We start from the raw sequence: 23,950 nt of genomic DNA on the forward strand, positions 1-23,950 counted from the left end.
GACGCCAGTTAGTTCGAGCGGATGCCGCTGTAACTAGCACTAGTTGGTCGTTTCAAATATTTTTCAAATATTTTCCCGTTATCAACGTTCCGAGCAACTGTAAGTATCTTTTAATTGTTATCGATTATCAATCGACTAGCTAGCCCGCAAGTTTTACAAAGTCTGTTTACACAAGTTATGCAGAACGTTTACTCTCTGTTTATCATTTGACATTTCTTTTCGCGAGTACCGCAATTATCCAACCGGCTTCTCTAAAAATCTCTATTCCCGCGTAACCATTACCATTTTTCCAGATCTTTCGTTTAACTTTGAATTTCCAAGTATTTGTATATTTATATATTTAACTTTGTCTATCTAAATATTCGAATAGTTCAGAGTTATATCGGACAATTTGAATCTTAATCGTTATTAATTAATTGTTAAAGAAACCAACGATACAAACGTTAAAGATGGAGCGATCAACGACATACGTATATACAATGTATATGAAGGACATGGTACGTTTGTATTAACATTTAGCTATGTATTTCTGCAACCGCATTTTAATGAAGATGTTGATATATACATAGTTACAATCACATATACAATATTATATATTTACAGTTCATTCTAATAGTATGCGCACGCATTATATGCAATGTCATCCCTCCCATACTTTAGCCAAAAAAATATCTAGTAAAATATTTAGGAGCATGATCATTATCGACTCGCATCGAAGATAACAATACGATTATGTCAAATTTCGAAAACAATGGTTTCGAATTACAATATAGTTTATTCATAATATGTAATTGAAAAATTTCCCACAACTTGTTCGATAATCTGATTTATACAAAATTATGTAATCATGACTAGTATATTCATAATGCAACAGTGGTTGAAAATTTAATGTTTCTTCTATCTTGTTTTTCTTTTTTTCTTAATTTTATATATAGACAACTAAAACAGTTGAAAAGATTGCTTATCAAATTTTATAAATAAAAAATTTAAAAAATCATCATTTTAAAAAAATATCTTTCTTCGTTCTTTCACTTTTTGTACAACCTATGTACATACATACATACGTACATACATACATACGCACACATATATGTATATGTGTGTGTATATATGTATGTCTGTGTATGTGTGTGGGGGTGTGTGTATATATATACATGTATATACACACATAAATTATAAAATCTTACGATAAAAAAGAGCAACAGTTGTAAATCGGTATGAGATTATCATATTTTCATTTTTAAACTTTACGGAGTGAAAAAACAAATAACCTGATTGAATAAATATCGTTTTATTGCACTTTCCTGCTCGCATTAAACCGTATTTCATTTATCTTTGGTATAGTTTTCTATACGTGATGAAAAGGCCATTTGTTTGTTTGACCTACTTTACTTGTTCATAGAAAACTTTGTTTTAGTCTTATTTAATATATTACCACGCACTGTTTACACAGAAAATTGCGAATTAAAAATAAACGATATCTGCATATATATATATACATATGTATGTATCACTCTTTGTAAGTGGCATATCGCATGCACCTTTCATGGATTACTCTTCAACGTAATTAGGCAATCCAACTCCTTCTAAAAGTATCGATATCCAAATATCCTAAGTATAATCTTACTTCACGATAATTAAAATAGTAGGAATTAGTCTCGAGTCATCGCTGAAATGTTCTCTTTAAATTGTAATTGGATATTTAGTAGTTAAGTAATTGGCATTGAAACTGATTCTTCAGAGTCAGATTGCCTAAATCCATGTGTGATAATAACTCAAATACATTAATTACTATTTACGTACATATTCTGACAGCTACAAAGTACTTAGTGATAAATATTATCTATTATCAGAGTCGAGTAAAGATTCATTGAAAATGTCCTGCTGAGCCTTGGCAGATGAACATGTTTAATTACTATTATATGTATTAAAGCTTGGTATGTTAACGTAGCACGCTTGTCAAAGCTGCCAATTTTCTATTTAGAATCATGTCATCTTACCTAAATAATTCTAGTTAGCAATTCAAAGAAGACTATAGTTATTACATCTTAAGTTTCGGCTGGCATTTCGACTTGCATACTTGACGATATAAAAAACGAATTGCTTATATAGTTGTACTCTTAACGCAGAGAGACAAAGGATTTTCTAATCGGTGGGTCTTTGATAATCGATGGAATAGTTAATTCTCTTCCTCCCTTATTCTCACTTTTTTTTCTTTTATAGTTACTATACCGATATTTTAACGCGTACAGTATGAACGAAATGAACGAAAAAATATTTTTAACGCGTGATCATCTAGGATTTGCTAGATATTGCTCCTTTTATTGATTACTATAACTAAATAAGTTCAATATGACGATATATGTGTACCAATAATTAGAATTAACTATTGGCATGTGATATTTGAAATTTCTATGAGCGCCATATATATACAAATTGTGTATAATTCAAGTGAAATGTAACTGGTGTATATAACAATGTAATGAAGCGATTCGAGTTGCCATGACTCTCTGAAATGGAAGAAAAAGATCCATGCTCGAAAATGAAATCTTCTGCTTCTATTATATATTATATTATATTATATTATATTATATTATTATATATTATATTATATTATATATATATAATATATATAATAGAATATATAATAAATATATATATATATATGTATATATGCGTAATAAAAGTGCAGGAACAAATTGCACGCTAATTTTATATAACGATAAATAAAGCTATCCCTTAGCTAGTTCGTTTCTTTACCATTTTGAACATTTTTTATGGTTGTGTCTTTTTCAACTCGATTAAATCAGTAACGTCAAGAAAAGGAGTGCTATTGTTGTTGTTGCAGTTGTTGCAATAACGGACACACCTCAACTAAAGGTGTTCCTAGAATTTCTTGACATACTTGATTCATGTCGGGTTCCATCATAAGCGAAGAAATCTGATCCTCCGTTAACATTTCCACGCTAATTGTTATACAATGGAATTAATGAAGATAAAGTAATTCATATGATAAAGTATTTACGAATGGGTTACGTACCTTGCTAAGCTTTCGCTATCGGATGTTTCCTCGTCCGCATTAAGATAGGTCATTGTTTTTTCTAATGGACTAGGAACTTTCTTCCCCTTCCCTTCCACTTTCTCAGACTTTTCAGATCTCTCCTTGTCTCTCTCTGCTATCTTTGGTTCGTTAAAACGTCGTTCCGTAAGGCTAGATATGTTCAACATCATCATTCCATGATTGAGGAATTCTTTCACTCGTTCTCCTGTGCCGGCACTCCATAACATATCAAGGGACTGTCTTCTACTTGAGTTTGCTATGACAATTAACACACACATTTGTATATAATATACTATATATATATATATATTATATATATCTATTATATATATAATATATAATATATATATATTATATATATATATTATATATTATATATATATTATATAATATATATATATATATATATATATATATATATATATATAAGCTGGCTAACTTAGTTTAACCCAAATACATTATATTTCTAAAAATATATATATAGCCAAATGTATTTACCTGAACTGCCTCCACTAGCTTCACTGCCAGCTGAACTTCTGGTTATCCAATTAGCTAAACTAGTATCGAGTTTACTTTTACTTTTCACTGACGGACTCCTTGTTACTTCCGTTTTCTTTTCGCTGCTTAAACTAACTTCGTTTCCTTTTGGCATAGCAGGTAATGACTTTTGGGTTACTAATTTCTTTCGACTAGGTGCTTCACTGAACGACTGAATATTTGCACCATTGGTGGGCGGGTTGTTACTTTCTGGAGTCAAGTCCATTGGTAGCGGTTTATAAGGAATTTGATCTTCTTCGTCCGAGTATACTTCGTTATTGTAATATACTTCGTCCGGAGAATTATTTAAACTAATTTCTGTCCATTCCTCCCCGTTTTGTACAGTGTTATTAGTGCTTTTTAAATCCACCGGTGTTTGTATTTTCACTCGTTTTTCTATCGGCGAAAGAATATTCGACAAGTCTGACAACCGTGAGGTTGAAGAACTTGTTTGATTTAGTGTTATGATATGTTTCGTATCAGTTGTTGCAATGCTTTTTGGACGGTCTCGTTTGATATATTTCCGCGGCTCTGTGGTTGAAACGTTCAAGTTACTTAGGCCCAAATATTCGGAAGAAGGCTCTCTATCGATCTGGATAAACATACAATGAAAGTCATTAATATACTTATAAAAATCATTTGACATATCTTATTGGTATGATGAAGAATAATTACTCTTGTAGGCACAGGACATTGTGTACTAGGGCTCATCTTCTCAGGAAGGCGCAAGTATTCGTCGCTAGTATAATCTGTACTATCAGGTGATCCAGTAACGCTAGAATCAGTTGGAGTTCCTGCATTGGGCTGTAGAGAAGGTTGGCCGACGGTATCTCTTGAACATTTGTCGAAATCATCTGCTCCATCATACTTCCTAGTCTGTAAATAAGAAATGAAAATTACTATAGTGTGCAAAAAGTTATAGCTCGGACAAAAATTAGTCAACAATTATACCCTATGGATTTCGTCACTGATTTTTTCTAGGTTTCTCAGCGCTTCGGCGTAAGTCATTTTAGCTTCACCCACTGATCTTTCTAACGCACTTACTCTTAACTTTTGCTCCTCCAACATTTGATTAAAATGTGCTTTCATTTCGTAATATGGCCTATATGATAAATCAATTAATAATTAATAGAGCTTAGAACATGTATTTTAAAGAGAAGCTTGATACTTTTATATTACATTTTCTTTGAGTTATATCTAATAAAATAGATCTCACGTGAAGCATGTTTGAATAAAGCGGAACTTTTTGTACAAAAATGCTTATCTATGAAATATTTTATAAAAATATAATTCGTGCATAAGTAGGCTGGTAATTTAGAAGAAGAAAACGATAAAGAAAAAATCGTCAGAATGGGGTTTGTTCATAGCAAAGACATAAAATAAATATGGTGTAAAAAAATAAAAAAATAATGTCTATCCTACTTACAACATGAGCAAGTTGTGCCTGTAGGCGATACTGTTTATCAGAAGCAAGCTGCGACGTGCACCCATACTGCCAACATGAATACAAACCAAAAGACATAAATATTCTAATATCTATATAAAATCAACGTAAGATAGTAAACAATAGAAACATAAATCATTAAATATACATATGGGAAGAAAGTAAACAAGAATGTTAAGGGTCATGGAAAAAGAAAACATTATTATTGAACCATTAGATTCTATATATATATATATATATATATATATATATATATATACACATATGTATATAGAATATGTATATAAAATATGTATACATATATACATATACATATATTAAATATATTAAATATTAATATTAATTATTAAATATTTCTTTTTATTTAATTTTTTAATTAAATTATTTTTTATTAATTGTACTAAATAGATAAGTAAATGAATAAAAAAATAAATAAATAAATACAGAAAAAATATATATATATATGTATATATTGAATGACCAAATGCGATGCATTCCATGCATTATTAAGTAAGCTAAAGAATCATTCAATATTTAGCTAAATTGTAAGAAGGTGCATCAGGTACACACCTAGATTTAGCAATTGCACGTTTTAGTTCACGTTGCAATCTTTGAACCTCGTGTTCTGCTTTATGATATAGAGCAGTAGTGTGTCTATGTTCCGCTTCCGACAAAGCTCTCTCATGCTCGGATTCATTAACTCTGGCAGTTGCATGATTTAACATCTCCTATATAATAATGTAACAACGTTAACTTTCAACATCATAAAATTCGGATCAATAATTTTTCTCAGATAAAGTGGAAATTACCTGCCAAGCATGATCGAAACATCTTCCCTCTGTCCTTAATCCTTCTTCGGCTAAGTAGACCATCTCTTTGGCTGCTGCATGCTGACTATTGGCTCTTTCAAATCTAATTGCAGCCTTTTGTGTTTCGTGTAAAGCCTTAAAGTATGCATTACATTAGCAGTTATAGGATGTACTACGATAGAAAATAGTTCTTACTTCTTTTGCTTTAAATCTGGCATCGTAATATGGCCTAGATTTTTCAATGCACGCGCCAAGTTTCTTAGCTAAGCTATCAATTTTTACCGTAGATTCACAAAGTAATTCCCTAAAAGTTGCTCTTGCTTCCTGGAAATAAAAGCTCATTGAATAATCAGTGGCTGAAACATAGTTTGTGTTTTTGTACACCTTAATTCACTTTGATAAATTGAATAGGAATGAAGTTTCAAGTCACACAGCGTTTCTTTAGACCATGTTATAAATGACTATAAGACGATCTTTGAAGCCATTATCCATTTACTCGTACCCTTCATAGCAATCACCTCAATGAAATGTAATCACAACCAGTTTCAAAACTTGCTACTAATTTGATCTCCCAAGGAGAAAGATAGTTATTTTAATTGATTATACAATGAAAAGTTAGAGTTATTTGTATAAGAAATATATAGCCTATAAGAGTAATTTTATTTTATACTTACGTCTAAGTCAACCTCAAGCTTGTTGATATCGTCAGTAGCAGTATTCAATCTTTCAAGCTCAATCTGAAATGATTGTTAAATTGTTTATGAAAAAATTAAGTGTGACATTTATACAAAAACTTACATAAGAATTATTATGCAAAAATATTGTTCTAAGTAGTAACATAGTATCATTGAAACACGCTGTTTAACTTGCAGATTAACCGATAGACTTGATTTAATAAAGCAACTATAGCAAGTGGTTAATCAGAGAGGATGATTGAGAAAGGTATAGGTGATTCTGATAAATGAAACTTATATTCACGAAAGCGTTAAATCTGCCGTAATAAATACAAAAGTGTCGAGAATCTGGATGATTACGGTACGAGTTTTACTAAATATTAGATGCAGTTAAACGTTTTAACTGTGGCAACGTGGAAATGTCAATATTATAAGTATGTATCTAGGTTTTGAAGCCTATAAATTATTCCCAGAAAGACGCATCGGTTTACCTGTACTCTAGGATCCACTGCATCGTCAATACGATCGGAATCATCGGCACTCTCTTTCTGCACACGTCCACTCATAATTAAAGGTAAAACTGAATTTTATTTACAATTTTTCATACCACCTGTATCGTCTGCTACATATCAGGTGGCCATGTTGAATGTCAGAGCAACTAACAGTACCGTCCATGTTAAAACGGTCAAGGGCGCTTGTATATTATCTACTGTTGTTTTACAAAACTGTACGATGAAGATATTACGGTGTTTTTTTAAAAAATTCCAACACTAACTGTCCGATAGTATATATGTAGCATATGATAGAAGAAACGTTTTGAAAGCCTCGTAAAACGAGGGTATTATTCTCTTTAAAATTGTTCTTCGATACAAGGAAATGGGAAGGTAATGGGAAAGTATATGCTGGTAAAAATAACTACAAAGGATTTGGATTATATTTTAAGGCAGAACATGTATTCTATGTATGATTTATTCTTAAAATGTTAGAGTTAGTTTGGCTTGGCCGTGTTTGACTATACAAAACATGCCGCTATACAATGGCGAACATGGCTACCCAAGTGATTGGACATGGCGACCACGGTGACGACGAATCGCTGATATCTGCTGATATGTACACATATGCATATACGTATATGTACATCAGTGCGACGAATGTGTTTCGCTACTAGAGGGAGCTAGCTACTCGACAGGCAGACCCGTCTAACTCTCAAACTCTCAAACAGATTTTTTCTCATTCGCATTGGTGGGTTCTGTGTTGTCGGAACAGGTGGATTGCGTTCAGGGAAAGCGGACGATAGTGTAGAAACGTCAATCGCCGAGTCACATAATAATTCATCGGTGTCGGTGAGTGAAAACATTCAATTAAACTGGGATCTCGCTGTCTAAAAAGAATCGGCCTATTTTTAATTGTCTCATCGCGTCGCGCCGGTATTTACGAAAAGAAAAAGAAAGAAGGAAACAGATAAAGACGTTTTTAAACCAGAGACACGGGACTTTCTATTTCGGCATTTTTACGCGGTATAAGCGAATACGAGCGGAGTAGCGAAAGGCGATAGATGGACGAGGATAGATGAAGAACAGAGACAAATGTAAAGGCCTGCTCGTGATCTAGACAACGCTGGCAAATGCAACGTTCCTTTAACAGAAAGGCGATCATAGATCGTGCATATTTCTGGTGAAAACATTTTTCCTTTTCGCGCTTTCTGTTTTTCACGTGACTCACGACGATGTTTAAGATTTCAAACTACGTCGATTCGCGCTCCTTTGCCTTATATTATGTTGTAATTGTTATTCCGCGCATCTTAATTTAACCGATGCTTTTCATTACATACTCCGGCGACGTTAGAGACGCAACACAGACGGCTATTTCTCCGGGAAACAAACAAACTTGACGAATTATATTATCGAAACTCAATTGTATTTGTTAAATTCACAAGTTTTAGGTTGATTACGATTTGCTGAACTCGAAGATAATTCAATATCGTAAACATTGGAAACGGTTTGAACGGATAAATGCCTTGAGTGGATTAACTCAAGGGCACAACAGAAACGGTGCCCTGTGGATACCACGAAACGTCATAAAGACCTCTTACAGCATACAGTCGGTTTCACGTTGACGGTAGCTGTATCACAGTTAACTTATTTCGTATTCGTACGGCGAATATGTATCTGATGTCACGACAAACGCACGGTACGTACGTGCGGGTTCCCTTTTCGTCGCAACTGATTCGATGAAGTGGTTCCATTGCTTGCACCGAGAGAGATCGTTTGTCGTGCTTATCATTTAATAAATACACGTATGTATATTGCTGAGCGCAGATAACTTTTCATATCACACGAACGCCCACTGTCAATCCGTTCGAAATATCACCGCTCTTCAACGCGATTCAGCTTTCCTGCTTTCGATCGATCTTGCTCCCAATATTTTATAGTTAACTTTTCAACACGTCGATAGTTTGCGATTAACCCGAAGGGGACCATAATTTCCTCGCCAACGTGACAGTTGCGAGAAGATTGATGAAACTCGACTAATTGTTAAGGGATCACCCGGTGCATAGTAGGAAAGATTCGAGGCGCATACGTTTCGTAGAATCAGCCAGTGAACGAGGCTCATACCTGTCGTCCGGGAGGACTTGCTTTCAGAGGAGCATTATCCTTTATCATCGTATTTCTTTTTCTTTAAATACTCTGCTCTCTAAGAGATTCTTCTCTTCTTTTTTCGTTCTCGCATTAAGGAGTTGGAAATATTTGGTTGCAACATATACGTATATATACAGAGGAACAGGTTTGTTTTTTTCTTAAATAATGTGTTTGCGAGTCGATTATGTTTGGATACGAGCAGACAGTATCCTTCTTCGAATGTGTATGCGTATACAGATATTCTGAAATTATGACCAGAAATAATAGTCGATCAAAAGCAGCAATCAGGTAACGTGTAACTAATGTAATCGCACTTACGTAAAAGGATTTATAAGCGTACACGTACGTTGATGGTTTTCAGCTGGGCGATTACCGTATTTTTCGTAATTCTGTTAACCATGTTTTACGAAATCGCACTTATCTTTCGATCGGTCGAAAAAATTACGGCCACGACTTGGAAGATCTCGATGACGATTCCTCGAGAAACGAGAGAGAAAAACGGCGGTTACGAGGTGAATCGAGTTGTCGTATCGTGGATGATTGCATTTTTGGCAAACTATCTTTTCTTCGGTAAGTACGCAGGAGAGAGATAAAACAATAAATTACGAAAGTTTCTTTATCTGTTTCTCTCCAGCTGAAAATTTACCGTTATTTCTTTCGAAACGAAGAATCGTATGTCATTCTCAGGAAAGAGAAAACTCTCGCTCGAAGCTTGGATAGTAGACGTTTGACGCCTCACGAGGTTTTAACCTCTATTCGCGACACGGTTGATAATTTTAATAAACAACGCATCTTACGACAATCCGATGCAAAACAAAGTTACTAGCGGGGCAATTTTGTCATCCTCCGAAACTACGTACTAGCTACGGCACTGTGAGAAAGTGGGCACGGGGCACAGGGTAAGAGAACCGACGACGTTGTCATTGTCGTTTTCGTTTCGCTTTGTCTCCATGTTCCTCGTAACCACGAGTCATGTTGACGTACTTACGCGCTTGTGTACAAATAAACGTGCATTATTTCTATGTAAATGACGCTCCAATAATAACTCGACGATCCGCGAAGACGTGGAACGCATCTGCTATTATTATCCAAGGAGACCAAAGTGATGCTCTTTTTCGACAATTCTTTGTTCGGTGGGCAAATAATTGTTTGCGAGAAACTCGTTAGTAGTTGCTCATCCGGTGATAGTCTTATTTAATACGCATAGGTTTCTAATTACATTGTGTCCCACGAGACGCGTCTTGTCGCTGAATAATTATGTACATTTGAACAGTGCAGCTCGAGCTACGTGTCTCGTATGACGATACCGCGGAAATGATTCTTGGATGCAACACAAGGCTGCTAATACTATACCATCGTGTAAGGCTATAAAGAGTTTTGTGAACTTTCAATGTCTCGTAAATATATACAGATCTTTTAATTAATACGGAACTTTTGCGATAAGAATCTTTGTGTCTTTCTACGAATTTCGTGGAACGTTCGATCGTTTAATGTTTTACGGATTGTTGTGCTTGTTACTCGTTAATTCTTCTTTGAACTGTTTAGGTAATAAAAATATCAACGTATTCGGAGAATTACATACTATGTACAGTTTGCTCGGAACCCTCATGTACGACAATGAGTTTGAAAGCTCTGTTTACAACCTGTCACGAGGCACGGCGTTAGCGCAGTAAAAACGGTGGACAGAATAGCTGCTGACTGCTGACGGTCAAGATCACGGTCGAAGGAACCAACTGATTACACACTGATATATGGGTATTATATAGAACGCGTAATTAATCCATGACCGTGTTTTTCGCGTACACATTCGTAAGTGGAAGCCTCGTAACGAAACAATATACGAAAAAGGCTATTCTTTCGGGCGGGGAGAGGGGGGGGGGGGAGGGGGAACGTGCTGCACTGCACTGCACTGCACTGTACTGATATCCAGAATCGGAGCGTCGCATCGCCCGTTACAAACACGGAAATCGTATTTACAGCTTGGCCGTTAACGCGTTAATCGCCCTCTCGACTTCTTTGCGCACACGGATGCATACGGATTTGTAATCGTATACCACTCTACTACAGGTTGCAACTACGTTCGACCTCTAAGAAATTTCAGGGATTTTGTCAACTTCTGAACATGGAAACGAGCCCATACTTTGTTGTAATCTTTTACATTAAGTAAATTAAGTTAATAGGTCTATGCGTGTATGAACAACCGTCCTCGCAGAAATGCTCGTCTCTCTACCGATAACCTTCGTTTAAATATCGTTGACGCGCAAATTATATGTCACGAATCTGTTCTATCTATCTATTCTATATTCCATTCTTTCCTCTTCCGTGACAAACTATGGAGAATTACGGGCCTGGAACACAGCCATTTCAATTCTACGGATAGTTGAGTATTCGGTAATTTTTCCGACTAACGTTTCTACAGTTTGTTAACAATTTTATGGGTGAATGAAAATTGTCATCGTAGAAATTGGAATTTTGTGAAAGAGTGAGGGGGAGGGAGAGAGGAATATTTGCTGTTACAGAGGTGGGCGTAATCGTTGTTGATTATCGGTTAAATTCATGTATTCTATATATAATATGAAAAGCCCGCAAACACGCGTATTGTATTATACATATAATAGATTAATAGCTTTGTATTTGCCGTATTTTATCAGGTGGGCGTACATCGTTGAAAGAATTTTTGCGTTCATTTGATCGATATTAAATTGCCAATATCACAATGGAAATTTACTTTTTTAGCATCGAGAGATTTGTTTTATCGTTTAGGGCTAACATTCTTCGTTTACGATTCTGGATGTTGTCTGCGTAGCATGCAAGAAACCCAAAGCTCCTTTTGTAATTAATTTCCGGACTTGCCGGGCATGGTATCAACGATACGCATGGAATGTTTATGCGTCGCCACTAATGCATATGTATGTCAAGCATAGCGAATCGAGATATACTTTCCCTGCTTTCGCGCGTATCCACCGTCCAAGACGAATTCGCTGGCAATCGTGTATTGTCCGAGGTGGTCAGTAGCGAAACCGGAACTCGAGAAAGTTCCAAAAAGAAGATGGTCGAGTAGAGAAAATTGCTCTACATGAATACGTGCGTGTGAAGATGCGAATGCTAGGTATAAATAGATTGGACAGACGTGTTTGTCGAGCGGACGTGTTTGCGGAGAAGAATGCTACGTAAAAATGACATTCGTGGATGGCAGACGATGAAAACAAAAATTGTGCGATCATCTCTTCGCTATACGATTGTATGATATAACGAACGAGGGGATATGCATATGGAAAAAAAACCGGTTCTCTGTTTTCTGTTCTCTGTTATCGGTGCTGAATCATACTTAAAACCTGTCGACTTGCTTCGTGTTCGCGTTCACATCAATTTCACGATGACGTCTATCCAGTACTCGTGCGGTAGGAAAACATTAACGGCTCGTGCATAAGTGGATTTTTCTCTCAACGATACTTTATCTTGCTGTTCTTTACGTTACAACGTTACAACGGAATTCCGCCAATTTGGCATTTAATTGGGACTCGGCAAATAAGACATCGAGGACTACTAGACCGTAGGCCGTTGGATTATTGAATTTTCTAAGCACCGACTGTCGATTTTGCTTCAAGTTTCAAATATATTTTCAGTTTTAACGAAGGAAAGTTACAATGCCGAGGGAAACGTGCAATCATCTTGATTATACGTAAGAATTTCGCAAAGGGAAATTCATTTGTTGTGAGATCCATTTGCGGGCCATTCGCATGGAAAATATTTGTTGCTGTTGCGCCAAACTCTTGAAGCTACTTTCATTTCGTACGGTCGGCGATTCTGTAATTCAGCGTTATTTTCTCACGCATAGGCTATTGCGTTCGCGGTTCTCGTACTTTTAGCTACGAAGAAGCCAAGAGGAACGCACTTAACGCAGTTTATTAACTGACGCGTGTTACATACGCCAGCGAATACTGTCGTAGAGATTCGTCCTAAATTTCTTCCTTCTCTCGGTTTCGTGAAACCTCGGAAGTGGACGATCTGGATGTTTTTATTCGGTGCGGCAACGTGCCTCGATCGGTGATATTCGATACGGTATTACGGTGGATCTCGTGAAAATCAAATGAATCGGGATGGGGATCGATTACGGAAAAAATTCCATCAGCCGGGGGGATACAGATGGATGTTGTGGCACAAGTATAGTGGCTGTCCTTCCCCCTCGATGATTCGCAGCAGAAGAGGATAGACGACTATGGTCTCGGTCGTGGCTGGTACCGCCATCCTCTTATCCCTTCTTATTCTATCGAATCGTCTACGATCGACGATCGACGATCGACGATCGCGCTTCTCTCCATGTCCTTGTATCTTCCGTCCATGATTAAAGTCTTTCCGTCGTTTCGTTCGATCATTCCAACGGTTGTCTGGTCATTTTTTCGCTCGTATCCTTTTGTCAATATTGTAACGAGGCTCGTTTATATTTCAGTAGCGGTTTCCGCGACAGCGACGATAGAAGTGGAAGAGGGATAAGATAAAAGTAGAAGAACGATGGAAGATGAACCGTTTCACGGAATATCTGTAATGGCAGTCGGTGGTAAATTCGAACGAAAGTAGCGGATGAGGACAAAGGACCGTGGTCTCGACCGTGGCTGGTACCACCACCTATCGAGCCTTCTCATTCTACCGAATAATGTAGCAGCACCGCAGCGATTCGACTCCCACGACTGGTTCCGCCAGTAGAGTCGGTCGAGATCGTTCGCGCTCGGCCCCCTCCGATAGCTCCGAAGTGCTGGCCGCTTGCAGGCTTGTTTGCTCGAGTCGTTCGGTTTCATTCGGCTAATCAACGTGCGCGCCGATCAGTTCGTCATGAATCGTCGAACGATTCGCGTTTATTGAGGTTCTCGTCTTTTCCTTTTCCTTCTTTCTTTCTCGATACTTGCCATTTGCTCGTGGGTTCGTCGCTGCTCCTTGTAACTCGTAACTCGTTGGCGAATCGATCTCGATCGTGGGCATGTGTTACGTGCGATTCGTTTAGCTTCTCCGGATACACATACATATATACATACATACATATATACATACATACATACATACGTACGTACATACGTAGATACATACGTAGATACGTACATACGTGGTGAAAAGAACGCGCAGGGTAAGTTTTCAAAGTTCCGCAAGGACTCACAGCCGCATCCTTTTACATGCTCGGACACGTTTCGCAGTTGGCTGACTCTCTTCTATCTCTTCTATCTCTTCTATCTCTTCTATCTGCTCTATCCTTCGAAGCACTTTTGCGCTCTTGTTTATTTAACCGCAACGTGTTGAAGCAGCTATCTCGGCTCACCCTTCGGCTTTGCCTGTATAAATCGTCGCCGATTCGAAAGTGATCGCTCGTGCTTGTGCGGGGCGCGTTCCTATCCGCGTAGATCGCAGCCGTCCTTGCGACTTGATGCATCTAAATCGAAACGAATCGTTCGTTGGAATCATCGATGCTTCTCGCACGAAAGAGAAAAAACGAAGCACGTTCGCGGTTTCACTTTTCATTGGCCAACGTTACGTTCGAATAGCAACGTTCGAAAAGTTTACGACCAAGATTACGTTATGCTCTTTGTAGGCAAAGTGGCCAGTAGCTTTAAACCTTCTACTTTCTATCGGCGTTGCGCTATTTATTTTGTTGTCTGTTCGTAATTGATCTGCTCTGAACGATAATGACACGCGAAACTTGTAAGCCGCGATGCTTCTACGGATGTACGTTGGTGACGCGACAGATTTTTCTCATCGAGATCGCGATATCGTTGTATCGATCGTTGGACGAATCGTAATATTAATTGGGTCGCGTAGTCTCGATCTTCACAGTCGTACAAGTATTTAGAGGCGGCGAAATGGTTTTAAAAAGTGCCGTAACCTAGAGGTTATCGGTAACTTTAATTGTGGATAAGTGGATTTAAAAAACACGTAGACGATCATTTATGCGTATGCAGATTTACGATTATCGGTGCACAAAAGGCCTGATATGAAAACTAATGTCAGAGGTCGGCGTTCGAAAGGGCAAGTTGCGTTTGGCTTGGAATTGAATCGAAAGATAATAAGTCGAGCGGCGCGTTCGTTAATTTTTTCGTCGGTATAGTTGAGTAACTATGAGAGGAAGAAGCATTCGATGGCGAAGAGTTTGCTCGATGCCGTTAAGAAACTGGCTGGCGAACCAGAGTTTGTTCACGCTTGGAAATGTAACCGTAACGATTGTTCGCATTACGCAATGATTTGCAGTTGCCGAGACGACGTTAAATTTCTATCTTCTCTTTTCTTTTTCTTGAGCGTGTCGCTCGACCAGGAACTCGCGATACGATACTCGCGTGGCGACCACCGTAATAACGTTGCAGAACGGAGAAAAAAGATATACGTTTAGAGTAGATTTAGAGGCAGGCGTAGAGCGAAGGGAGGCGGAGGACGACGCGACGTTGCGAATGAAACTGCATTTCCCGATCGTTGTCGATCGACGTTAGAGGCATCATCGATTTCCTGGGATAACCGTATTTCTTAGCAGTTTACTAGTTTTTAGTGAAAATGTAAGAAACAGGTTTAACTGGGACAATGAGTTTCCGCATTGACATTGGAAAGCAGACAACGACGAAAGATGCGTCGTTTCGTTCGATGCCGATAGATCGTTCGCGGGCTACGTGTTTTTTTTTTTTTTTTTTTTTTTCGATAAATCGAACGTGGGTGATGATCGCGATCGTTAATGGGCGATGATCGTTAATCAACGAAGTTGATTTTTCCCCTGAATGGATCAGCTGAAAACGATCGAAAACGGTCGGTAGAAGCGGGAGAGAAAGCATTCTCTAATCGTCCGCATCCGCTGGAAAAATAGTGGCAATTACGGTTGGCCCTGTCGAATGTATGGTTAATCGTAGATTGATGGTGCCACGTAGATTCTTCGGGTAATGACTCGCGAAAGGTGCTCGTAAGTTCTTCGCGTTCCTTCCTTCTTCCCCTTCTTGCGTTCTTTCTCTCTCTCTCTCTCTCTCTCTCTCATCCATCTATCTCTATCTCTCCAGTCTCTGCAGTTCGCTTCACGCGCTAACGATTTCGCGTTCGATTTCACACGTTGGTCAAAAATACTTTCGACGAATCTTCCGTGTCCGTTTTAAATTAGAAAGTTTCGTGCGACTGCTGATTGCGCGTGAACGTTTCGACGATAAGCAGCAGGGGGCTTAATCGCTGTTCGAATAAGGGGCGAGGATCGAGGATTAACAACGGCGGTTAATCGATTGATTCTAGGGATGGTGGCCAGGGGACGGTAAAATATATTTGACGTATCGGTGACAGAGTCTCACCTTGAACGTTATGCAATCCGCTATTAACATACGCATACTAGCTACGTTGGCTGGGGTTAGTTCAGAGAAAAACTACGTTGCGTTGGTTCGTAATCGACTGCGTTGTTTAACTTTAAACGGTGTCAGTGTCTTGGCAAGCGATTAGAAAATTCTACGCAATTGTTTCCTCTGCTGGAACGTAGCTTTTTTCTTTTCTCGACAATGACGATAGCATTACCGAATGTTTCGTAATAGTCTTGGCGTACACAGCGAAATCCTGAATTAAAGCGTCGAGCAACATTTTATGCTTTTTAGTAGAGATTGAGCCAAGGCTAGCTAACGGATGTGACTCTGTCGCTTAAGGTTTCGCGTTTTATCCTTCTCCCTTACTTTCTTTCTTTTCATACTCTCGATGTTCTTTCGTCGCTTCGGCAACCTTTCCTTTTTTCTTTTTCTTTTCTTTTCTTTTCTTTTCTTCTCTTTTCTTCTCTTTTCACTTCGTTTCTTTTCTTTGCTTTTCTTTCTTCGCTCTCTTTCCTCCCGTTCTTGCTCGACGATGGCAATTAATCGTTCCACGGAATTGGAGATTTTTCCCTTTAGAATTTAAAATGGTAGGGAGCATAATGTACGCTGATGCCGAATTATAACGAGAGAAACGGTGGCAATTTAAAGAACGAAAAATAGCGTAAACACCGCGAACGAGGGGAACTTTAGCGATAACTGCCTTGCAGTGGTTTAGAATAAGAGCCAGCAGCCATACCAGCTCCGATACCTGTCCGTTCGGCCGTCCAAGCCTCTCCAACTTTGACGCTTGACCGATACTGCGACCTTCTATCGCGTACCTCTTCCTACGTACATACCGCGTCTACGTTCTAACGGTCGTCTAATAGAGTAATTACATTGTCTGGTGCGAGATTAAGGTGGCAAGCGTCGACCAAAAGGAAAAACTGACCCCGGGGAAGGGACAGATTCGTTCGCGGCTCGTTCGAAATTGCTGGCGAAAGTTGTTGACGGTGTCGAGCTACCACCAACGTTAGCTGTTTGTTATTCACGACGGGAACTTGTCGGTAATTAAACGTTTTAAAAATCCCGCGAAGAAGGAAAAAAAGAGGAGAAGGAAAAGAGGTTCGACGGAGCGGCGTCTGTTACAGAGAACGAATTAGGGTGGACTCGTAATGCGATACTTTGCGAGTACAGGCGGAGAACGGTTGTGACTTTCGTATCGCGTAGTATTATTAGCATACATTTCTCGACGGTGCGTGCATGCGGTGGTACACGGGGTTCGAGTGGAATCGAGAAAAGGCCGCTTGCTCGATCGATTCGTACACGCCGCACGATCTTCGTAAAGAGGTGCCACTTTGCTAGCGGTGCCACGTGCATTCCTCTATTCGCATTTATGATTTAGCCTGGCGTTTCGTGTTCTCCTTTTCTATATATTCGACGCGTTATCGGGTAACGTTAAGGACACGAATCGGAGGATCGAAGGAAGAAACGCGAAGCACGTGGATACGCGATAGCAAACGAGGCACGCGCTTGCTTCCGATCTTTTTCGTCCTTCCATCCCATCGGACGGATTCATCGAGCACGAGTCGAGTTTGAAACGGAACACCGGGTAGAGCTGGATGCAAGCTGTCACGCAACAGGTGTTGTACGCACCGGCGATCCAAGTCCACCGGCGGTTTACTACTCGCACCGGTCGATTCCGCTTATGAATTTTCACGTAATTTCCGAATCATGAGAATATACGCGGCTTAAACGTTGTGTAAAAATATGAGTTACAATCCCGTAATTGCCAAAGCTTTCTTGCAAACTGTGCAAACTGTCGAGTCATTGGTAGATGGCCGGGGGTCTAACTGGAAACGTATTCGTTCACGTTGCTACTTTCTCGGTTAATCGGTAACGCATTGTGTCACCGAGAACGACGGAACCCAGTTCTCATGAGTTGCAAGAGCCGGCGCGGCGTGACGCGTAGGACGACGAATGCGCGCTAGTTGAACGCGATTCCAGAGAAGGACAAAGAAGGTAGTTGTGCGAGTCGGACGGAAAGGGACTACGCGGCGTACAGCGTACAGTATAGAGTATAGAGCATAGAGCATGGAAGAAGACGGAACACAGAGTGTTGTACAGTGTACAGAGTATAGGTGTAGGACAAGCGACGGAAAGGCGCACCATTGCCCGGCTTCTATTCCGGTGTACGATACGGCTCATATAGGGCTCGTACAGCGAACCACGGCAACAACCGGCGCACGATACACGCGGACCGGGCAATCGCTTTGGTTCGACCTCTTTGTGGCTACGTGGGAGGAATAGGAAGTCGTGCATTAAATCCGAACCTCCACCTTTCAACGCTTAAACGCTTCTCAAATAGAATGTACAGGATACCGGCGCGAACCGGCACGCTCTGCGCACAAAAGCGAGATCGTGATTGCGCTCATTTTTCAGTTAACACACCGAGGAATTCTCCTTCTTTCTCGTTAGCCTCATTCCGCTCGAGTTGCTTCGAAACTAGCCGTTCGTTCGATCGAAACAGACCGCGCGTTAGAAAAGAAAGCAGCAACCCTTTGGAAATTTCAGCAGTGGAGTGTGGCTGCGCGACGAAACGATCGAGGCGTGGCTGCGACGTCCGATAACGATCCGGGTTACTGCTGATAATACGTACCGCTATAAGATATATAAGGATACACCGAACCAAAGTTCTCGCGGCTTGTTCGAGTTGTTCGAGTAACGCGCCGACGCGCGTTTGATCCAATTGAATCGGTAGAGTAGTCGCAAAGTGCGAATAGTGTGTCATGTGCGAGATGATGAAACGCGAAAGGATTTAGCCTTCGTGCCCAAGGCTGACTGCTCCAACGGTGAACAATCGTCCGCGCCTTAAGCCGGTTTTACGCGGTTTGCCAATCCATTCGAGGAACGATGTACCGCCGATAGAGCTATTTGCTCCTTATCGTTTCTCTCGGCTAGGTATCGTATCCACCGAAATTTGCTACGGTCGCTGGGAGAAGCGAGTTCGCGATAGAACGCGCTCGCAGAATGCGGCTGACGGGAAATGCTTTCCTCGACCAACGATAAACCGAATATATCGTTACAGAGGATGCATCGGTCTTGATTATTTTACCCATGTACCGCTGCTGGATCGTACAATCGAAACAATAGTGAAAAGCGTTTTAGTCTTTCTTGTTTCTGTTCTTAACAGAAACAAAAGCTCAATCAAGTTCGCGATAAAGACAGGACAAAGAGGAAATTCTTCCTTGTTACGCGTGGCGTCAGAAATAATTCTTCAACCTTTTTTTTTTTTTTTACAGGTATCGGTGAATAGGTGAAAATTAAAGAACCGACGATATGAGAAACTCAACGTTATTGAAATGGGCGCAGAACTCGGCCAACAGTAAAAATCAAACCAGCAAGAATGGTAAGCGGGTTTCTTTATGACCGCGGCGTGTGCGACGCAGCGTGTACGGTTGTGCGTAAGATCAGTGAATTCTATTTGCAGGAACGAATAGGAATTGGATACACCCACCAGATGCGCTCCAAAAAGGCCACATCGCCTACTTAGTCAAGGTACAGTTTACTTTCGTCGCTGTGGAACTCGCAGAACCACGCAGTTACCGCTTTTCCTAAGAATTCGAAGAGAAAAGAAATGAAAAAAGAAAGAGACAACGTCCTTTCACCTCTCTGATAAGTTTAGCTTTTATAAACTGTATGTTTACATGTATATGATATACGGAGGCTTCGACGATATATCATGCAAGTCGTAATAACCGAGTTTAGTAATGCGGCGGCGAGGTCGGCTCTGTTGCGAAATTTCCAAATCACAAATAAAAATAAACGTTCGCCCGATATTCATCGGCGTACTTAAGCTTTCCGGCAACGTTAATCGAACTTGGAACGGTGTCTCCTGCATGATTGTACGATCAGTGGCAAGTTGTAGAGATGAAAATTACGGCGAATATACGTGAACGTACAAACGAACGTGGAGAATGGATAAACTAGAATTCCTGAGACTAAAGTTGGGCCGTTCGATCTGCGCCAATTGCTCCAACTCGAATATTTTTTAACTGATAACGCACGGCACGAAGATGCGAGGAAATAATTCCAAATGATCCACGGAGAAGAAAGCGAAGCAAAATCCGCCGAATCGTTCCCAATTTTCTGCGAACGTAAAGCGCCGAATAAACATTTTTATCTATCGTCGATGTCGTAACCTGGCAATGCCGTCGTTCTTCATCTTTTAATAATCGATGATATCCGACATTTGTCCGATTTATTTATCGCGTTTAAAAATTGCATAATTGCCATACGGTGTTTTCTTCGCCACTTGCCACGGCGTAACTATATTGTACGTACATGCGTGTATGTTCGTCGCGATACGAATACACACGCGTTAAGAATAAAACTGGTCAAAGTTGGTAGTGACGAAAAATCCGTTGTACCTTGAAATTTCGCCGACGAATAAGTTTCGCTATTCTTTCGAGCGAAATGAACGAGCCGTCACCGCGTATACAGCATTGTTTCTCTCAGCATTACTCTGTATAGCTCGCTCGAACTGTATATTGCGATCTTCGTAAAATATAGCCTTTTTGTCTCTTTACGATTTCAACGCTACAACGAATTCTTTTTTAACGATTCAAACCGAAAGATAAATTTAAATTACTAATTGCACGGTTGCTCCGTTTGTCGTGCAATTCACCGTTTGTTCTCGACGTCATCCTGTATACGATATATTTCGTTTATCGGTTTATAATGGTTTATCGTAATGTAAGCGGACAAAGAGAAAAAGACATATAAGCGAAACGTATAACGCAACATTTGCACGCTCGATTATCAAGGATTCTCCTTTCTTTGTTTACAAAATAAATTATTTCCGTCGTAATTTGCTTGTTATACTTTTTAGTATCTGGGCAGCACAGAAGTGGATCAGCCTAAAGGCATCGAGGTTGTTAAAGAAGCTATTTGTAAACTCAAGTTTAATCAACAGTTGAGGAAAAGCGAAGGGACGAAAACACCTAAGGTGGAACTGACCATAAGCATCGACGGAGTTGCAATTCAGGAACCGAAAACGAAAACATCGGCAAAAGTATCGCACTATTTCTTATATTTCCTATCGCATCGTTGTCGTGTAGAGCTCGCCAGTTAACGATCCGCTTCTTTTTTAGCGAATTATGCACCAATATCCACTACATAGAATATCGTACTGTGCTGATGATAAAGGCGAGAAAAAGTTCTTCAGCTTTATCGCGAAAGAGGAAGACGCCGAGAGGCATACGTGCTTCGTCTTCGTTAGCGATAAATTAGCTGAAGAGATCACGTTGACGATTGGCCAAGCCTTTGACTTGGCCTACAGGCGATTCTTAGAAACATCGGGCAAAGATTTGGAAACGCAAAGGCGCTGCATGGTACTGCAGCAAAAGATAAAACGATTGGAACACGAGAATAACGTATATCGCCAGCGGTTACAGGACATAGCTGCTATCAAAGGATCGGTTGGTTTCAACGATTAGCCTTTGTTAAAACACAATTTCTAAAAAAAAAAAAAAAAAGAAAAAAAAACAATATCTTCGATATGCAAACAACATATTTTATACTGTATTACGTTGTATTTTAAAATACAAGTCGTAACGCTTTGTGAGAACTTTCTTCCAGGCTGATGTGTCAGCATACTTGTCGCAACACAATCTTCCGGATATTCTGCACGTGCCTGGCGCCACGAACGAAACAACGCATGTAAATGGATTGGCAAATAAATCTTCCCTTGGTAATATAAACGACAGTAATGGGAATACCTCGAATGGATCGCAGCAACCACCTCCGGTTCCTCCAAGGAGTTTCGAGAAAACGTTCGACGATAACTTTATGGGGTATGTCGAAATATCTATATAAACGTGAACAAATGGTAAGATTAATGTATTTTATAATATTCCACGAATATCTGCTAATTTAATGGTTTTCCATGAAAAGAAGCGAACCTACGCCAACACCGTCGGTTGGTACCAAATTGGAAGGGCTGTTGATGGACGAATTCGAGGAGGATTTCAACCCGAGGGCATACGAAACTGCAACAGCAAATGGTTTGACAAATCATCAATCCAGTCACAACAATCTTCTAAATGGTCAAGTGTCCTCCAACTCCAACTTTTTCTCACAAAGCAATGGCACTACAAGTCCTCCACCATTATGTAAGTTAATTTCTTCGTATTTCTTGCAGTCTAGTTTAGTTATTCCCCATTACGCGAAAGGAAGGACGTTGTTGGAAGCCATATCTGTTTTTCGTTCACCTCTCATCCTTTTCATCTTTGTCCCTTCGCTCTGTCATTTCGCGGCTCGTCGTTCTTTTATTACAGTTTCGGATAGCATCCGAACTGTAATGGGTCAAAGACCGCGCTGACATAAGCGTCCCACAACTACGAATAAATCGTGTTGCACAGGTGCTGGCTGAAAAATCGATTCGGATTTCGATTCGGATTTTATCTCTTCGATTACGAAACATCGGATCGTTGTCCGTTGATCCGATCATTCTCGTTGTAAACGCTAATATTCTACGTTTATTTAGTGGCCCCTCCACCGAAAGCGAAGGATTCCAGACGTCAAAATGGGCTGAAAGAAGATTTATTTGGTAGTATTCCCTTCAATCCCACACCATCCGTTAACGCAAAAAATGAATTCAATGATCCATTTGAAATGGGCGAATTCGGAGCTACAACGGCGATTTCTAATCCTAGCCAACAAGAATTAGAAAATGCGATTGGTCTTTTAGATAAGAAGCTGCTCGAAATGAAGGTATAACTGGTGACTAACGTGAAACTGGCATATATTTAAATATCTTTCATTTTTATCATATTGGTGTTGCAGGATGGTTTTAGTAGAGGTCTGTCGATCGATACTGATGACTTTTCGTTGGAAAGTTTGGATCCGTTGCGAAATTGAATCAAATCGAGAGTTCTTTTGGAAAGAAGAAAGCAATTCGTTCGTTATCGTATGTTCGTTCGAAAGCTTGAAGGTCCGGGAAATGAATAGGCAAATTAGGAACATACATCTTTGCGAAACCAAAATTAGTCAATTACTATTATAATTATGTTAATCATATATTTATCGTAATATTTGATATTTATCATATGCCTACTGAATATCAATAGTAGCTTTAGTCTCGACGCCAAACACTGCAGAGACTTTGTTGTTAGGCATAGGAAAAGCATAGGAAAACAAATGGTATTATAGATACTCGTATAATATCTTTATATATACATATATATTAATACTGTTTGTTTCTTTTCTTTTCTTTTTTTTTTTTTTTTAATAAAAACTTTAATTATTTTAACAGCATATAAGAAAATAGCAATACAAGATATTTGAACAGAACTTCCTACCGCAGTTTATTGTATATCAAGTGTGAAATTTCCGAGTCAAATATTCTACGTCTTTGTTATTACATACATAAATGAATCAACCAATCCTGCGTGCCTTTCACCAACAATTTAATAAACTAAACCGAAATTAGTCAGTTCATAGAGCTAA

At 39.3% G+C, this 23,950-nt stretch overlaps 2 protein-coding genes across 4 annotated transcripts; one reads left to right on the top strand and one right to left on the bottom strand.

Annotated features, from left to right (window-relative positions):
* Window positions 1-2,653: 2,653 nt before the first annotated feature.
* On the bottom strand, window positions 2,654-7,287 carry LOC117233604. 2 transcript variants are annotated; one of them, XM_033494075.1, is made up of 11 exons: window positions 7,017-7,287; window positions 6,526-6,588; window positions 6,047-6,175; window positions 5,852-5,986; window positions 5,613-5,770; window positions 5,025-5,090; window positions 4,550-4,700; window positions 4,274-4,474; window positions 3,560-4,190; window positions 3,041-3,317; window positions 2,654-2,966 (listed from the first exon to the last, which is right to left on the bottom strand). In XM_033494075.1, exons 1-11 carry the CDS (start codon window positions 7,089-7,091, stop codon window positions 2,831-2,833), a joined length of 2,022 nt encoding a protein of 673 aa, XP_033349966.1. In that variant the 5' UTR covers window positions 7,092-7,287; the 3' UTR covers window positions 2,654-2,830. The 2 variants fall into 2 exon arrangements, with proteins under 2 accessions (XP_033349966.1, XP_033349974.1); XM_033494083.1 differs by lacking the exon at window positions 5,025-5,090 and having other exon boundaries at window positions 7,017-7,286.
* Window positions 7,288-7,715: 428 nt separating this feature from the next.
* LOC117233626 (PTB domain-containing engulfment adapter protein 1-like) lies at window positions 7,716-23,950 on the top strand. Of its 2 annotated transcripts, none has more exons than XM_033494104.1 (9): window positions 7,716-7,868; window positions 19,744-19,850; window positions 19,932-19,999; window positions 21,333-21,515; window positions 21,595-21,921; window positions 22,082-22,296; window positions 22,397-22,614; window positions 22,989-23,215; window positions 23,288-23,950. In XM_033494104.1, exons 2-9 carry the CDS (start codon window positions 19,781-19,783, stop codon window positions 23,360-23,362), a joined length of 1,383 nt encoding a protein of 460 aa, XP_033349995.1. In that variant the 5' UTR covers window positions 7,716-7,868; window positions 19,744-19,780; the 3' UTR covers window positions 23,363-23,950. The 2 variants fall into 2 exon arrangements, with proteins under 2 accessions (XP_033349995.1, XP_033350004.1); XM_033494113.1 differs by lacking the exon at window positions 7,716-7,868 and adding an exon at window positions 14,260-14,283.

This window comes from Bombus vosnesenskii, unplaced genomic scaffold (genome assembly GCF_011952255.1).
Source record: "Bombus vosnesenskii isolate JDL3184/JDL3185 unplaced genomic scaffold, Bvos_JDL3184-5_v1.1 scf7180000013263, whole genome shotgun sequence".
Lineage (NCBI taxonomy): Eukaryota > Metazoa > Arthropoda > Insecta > Hymenoptera > Apidae > Bombus > Bombus vosnesenskii.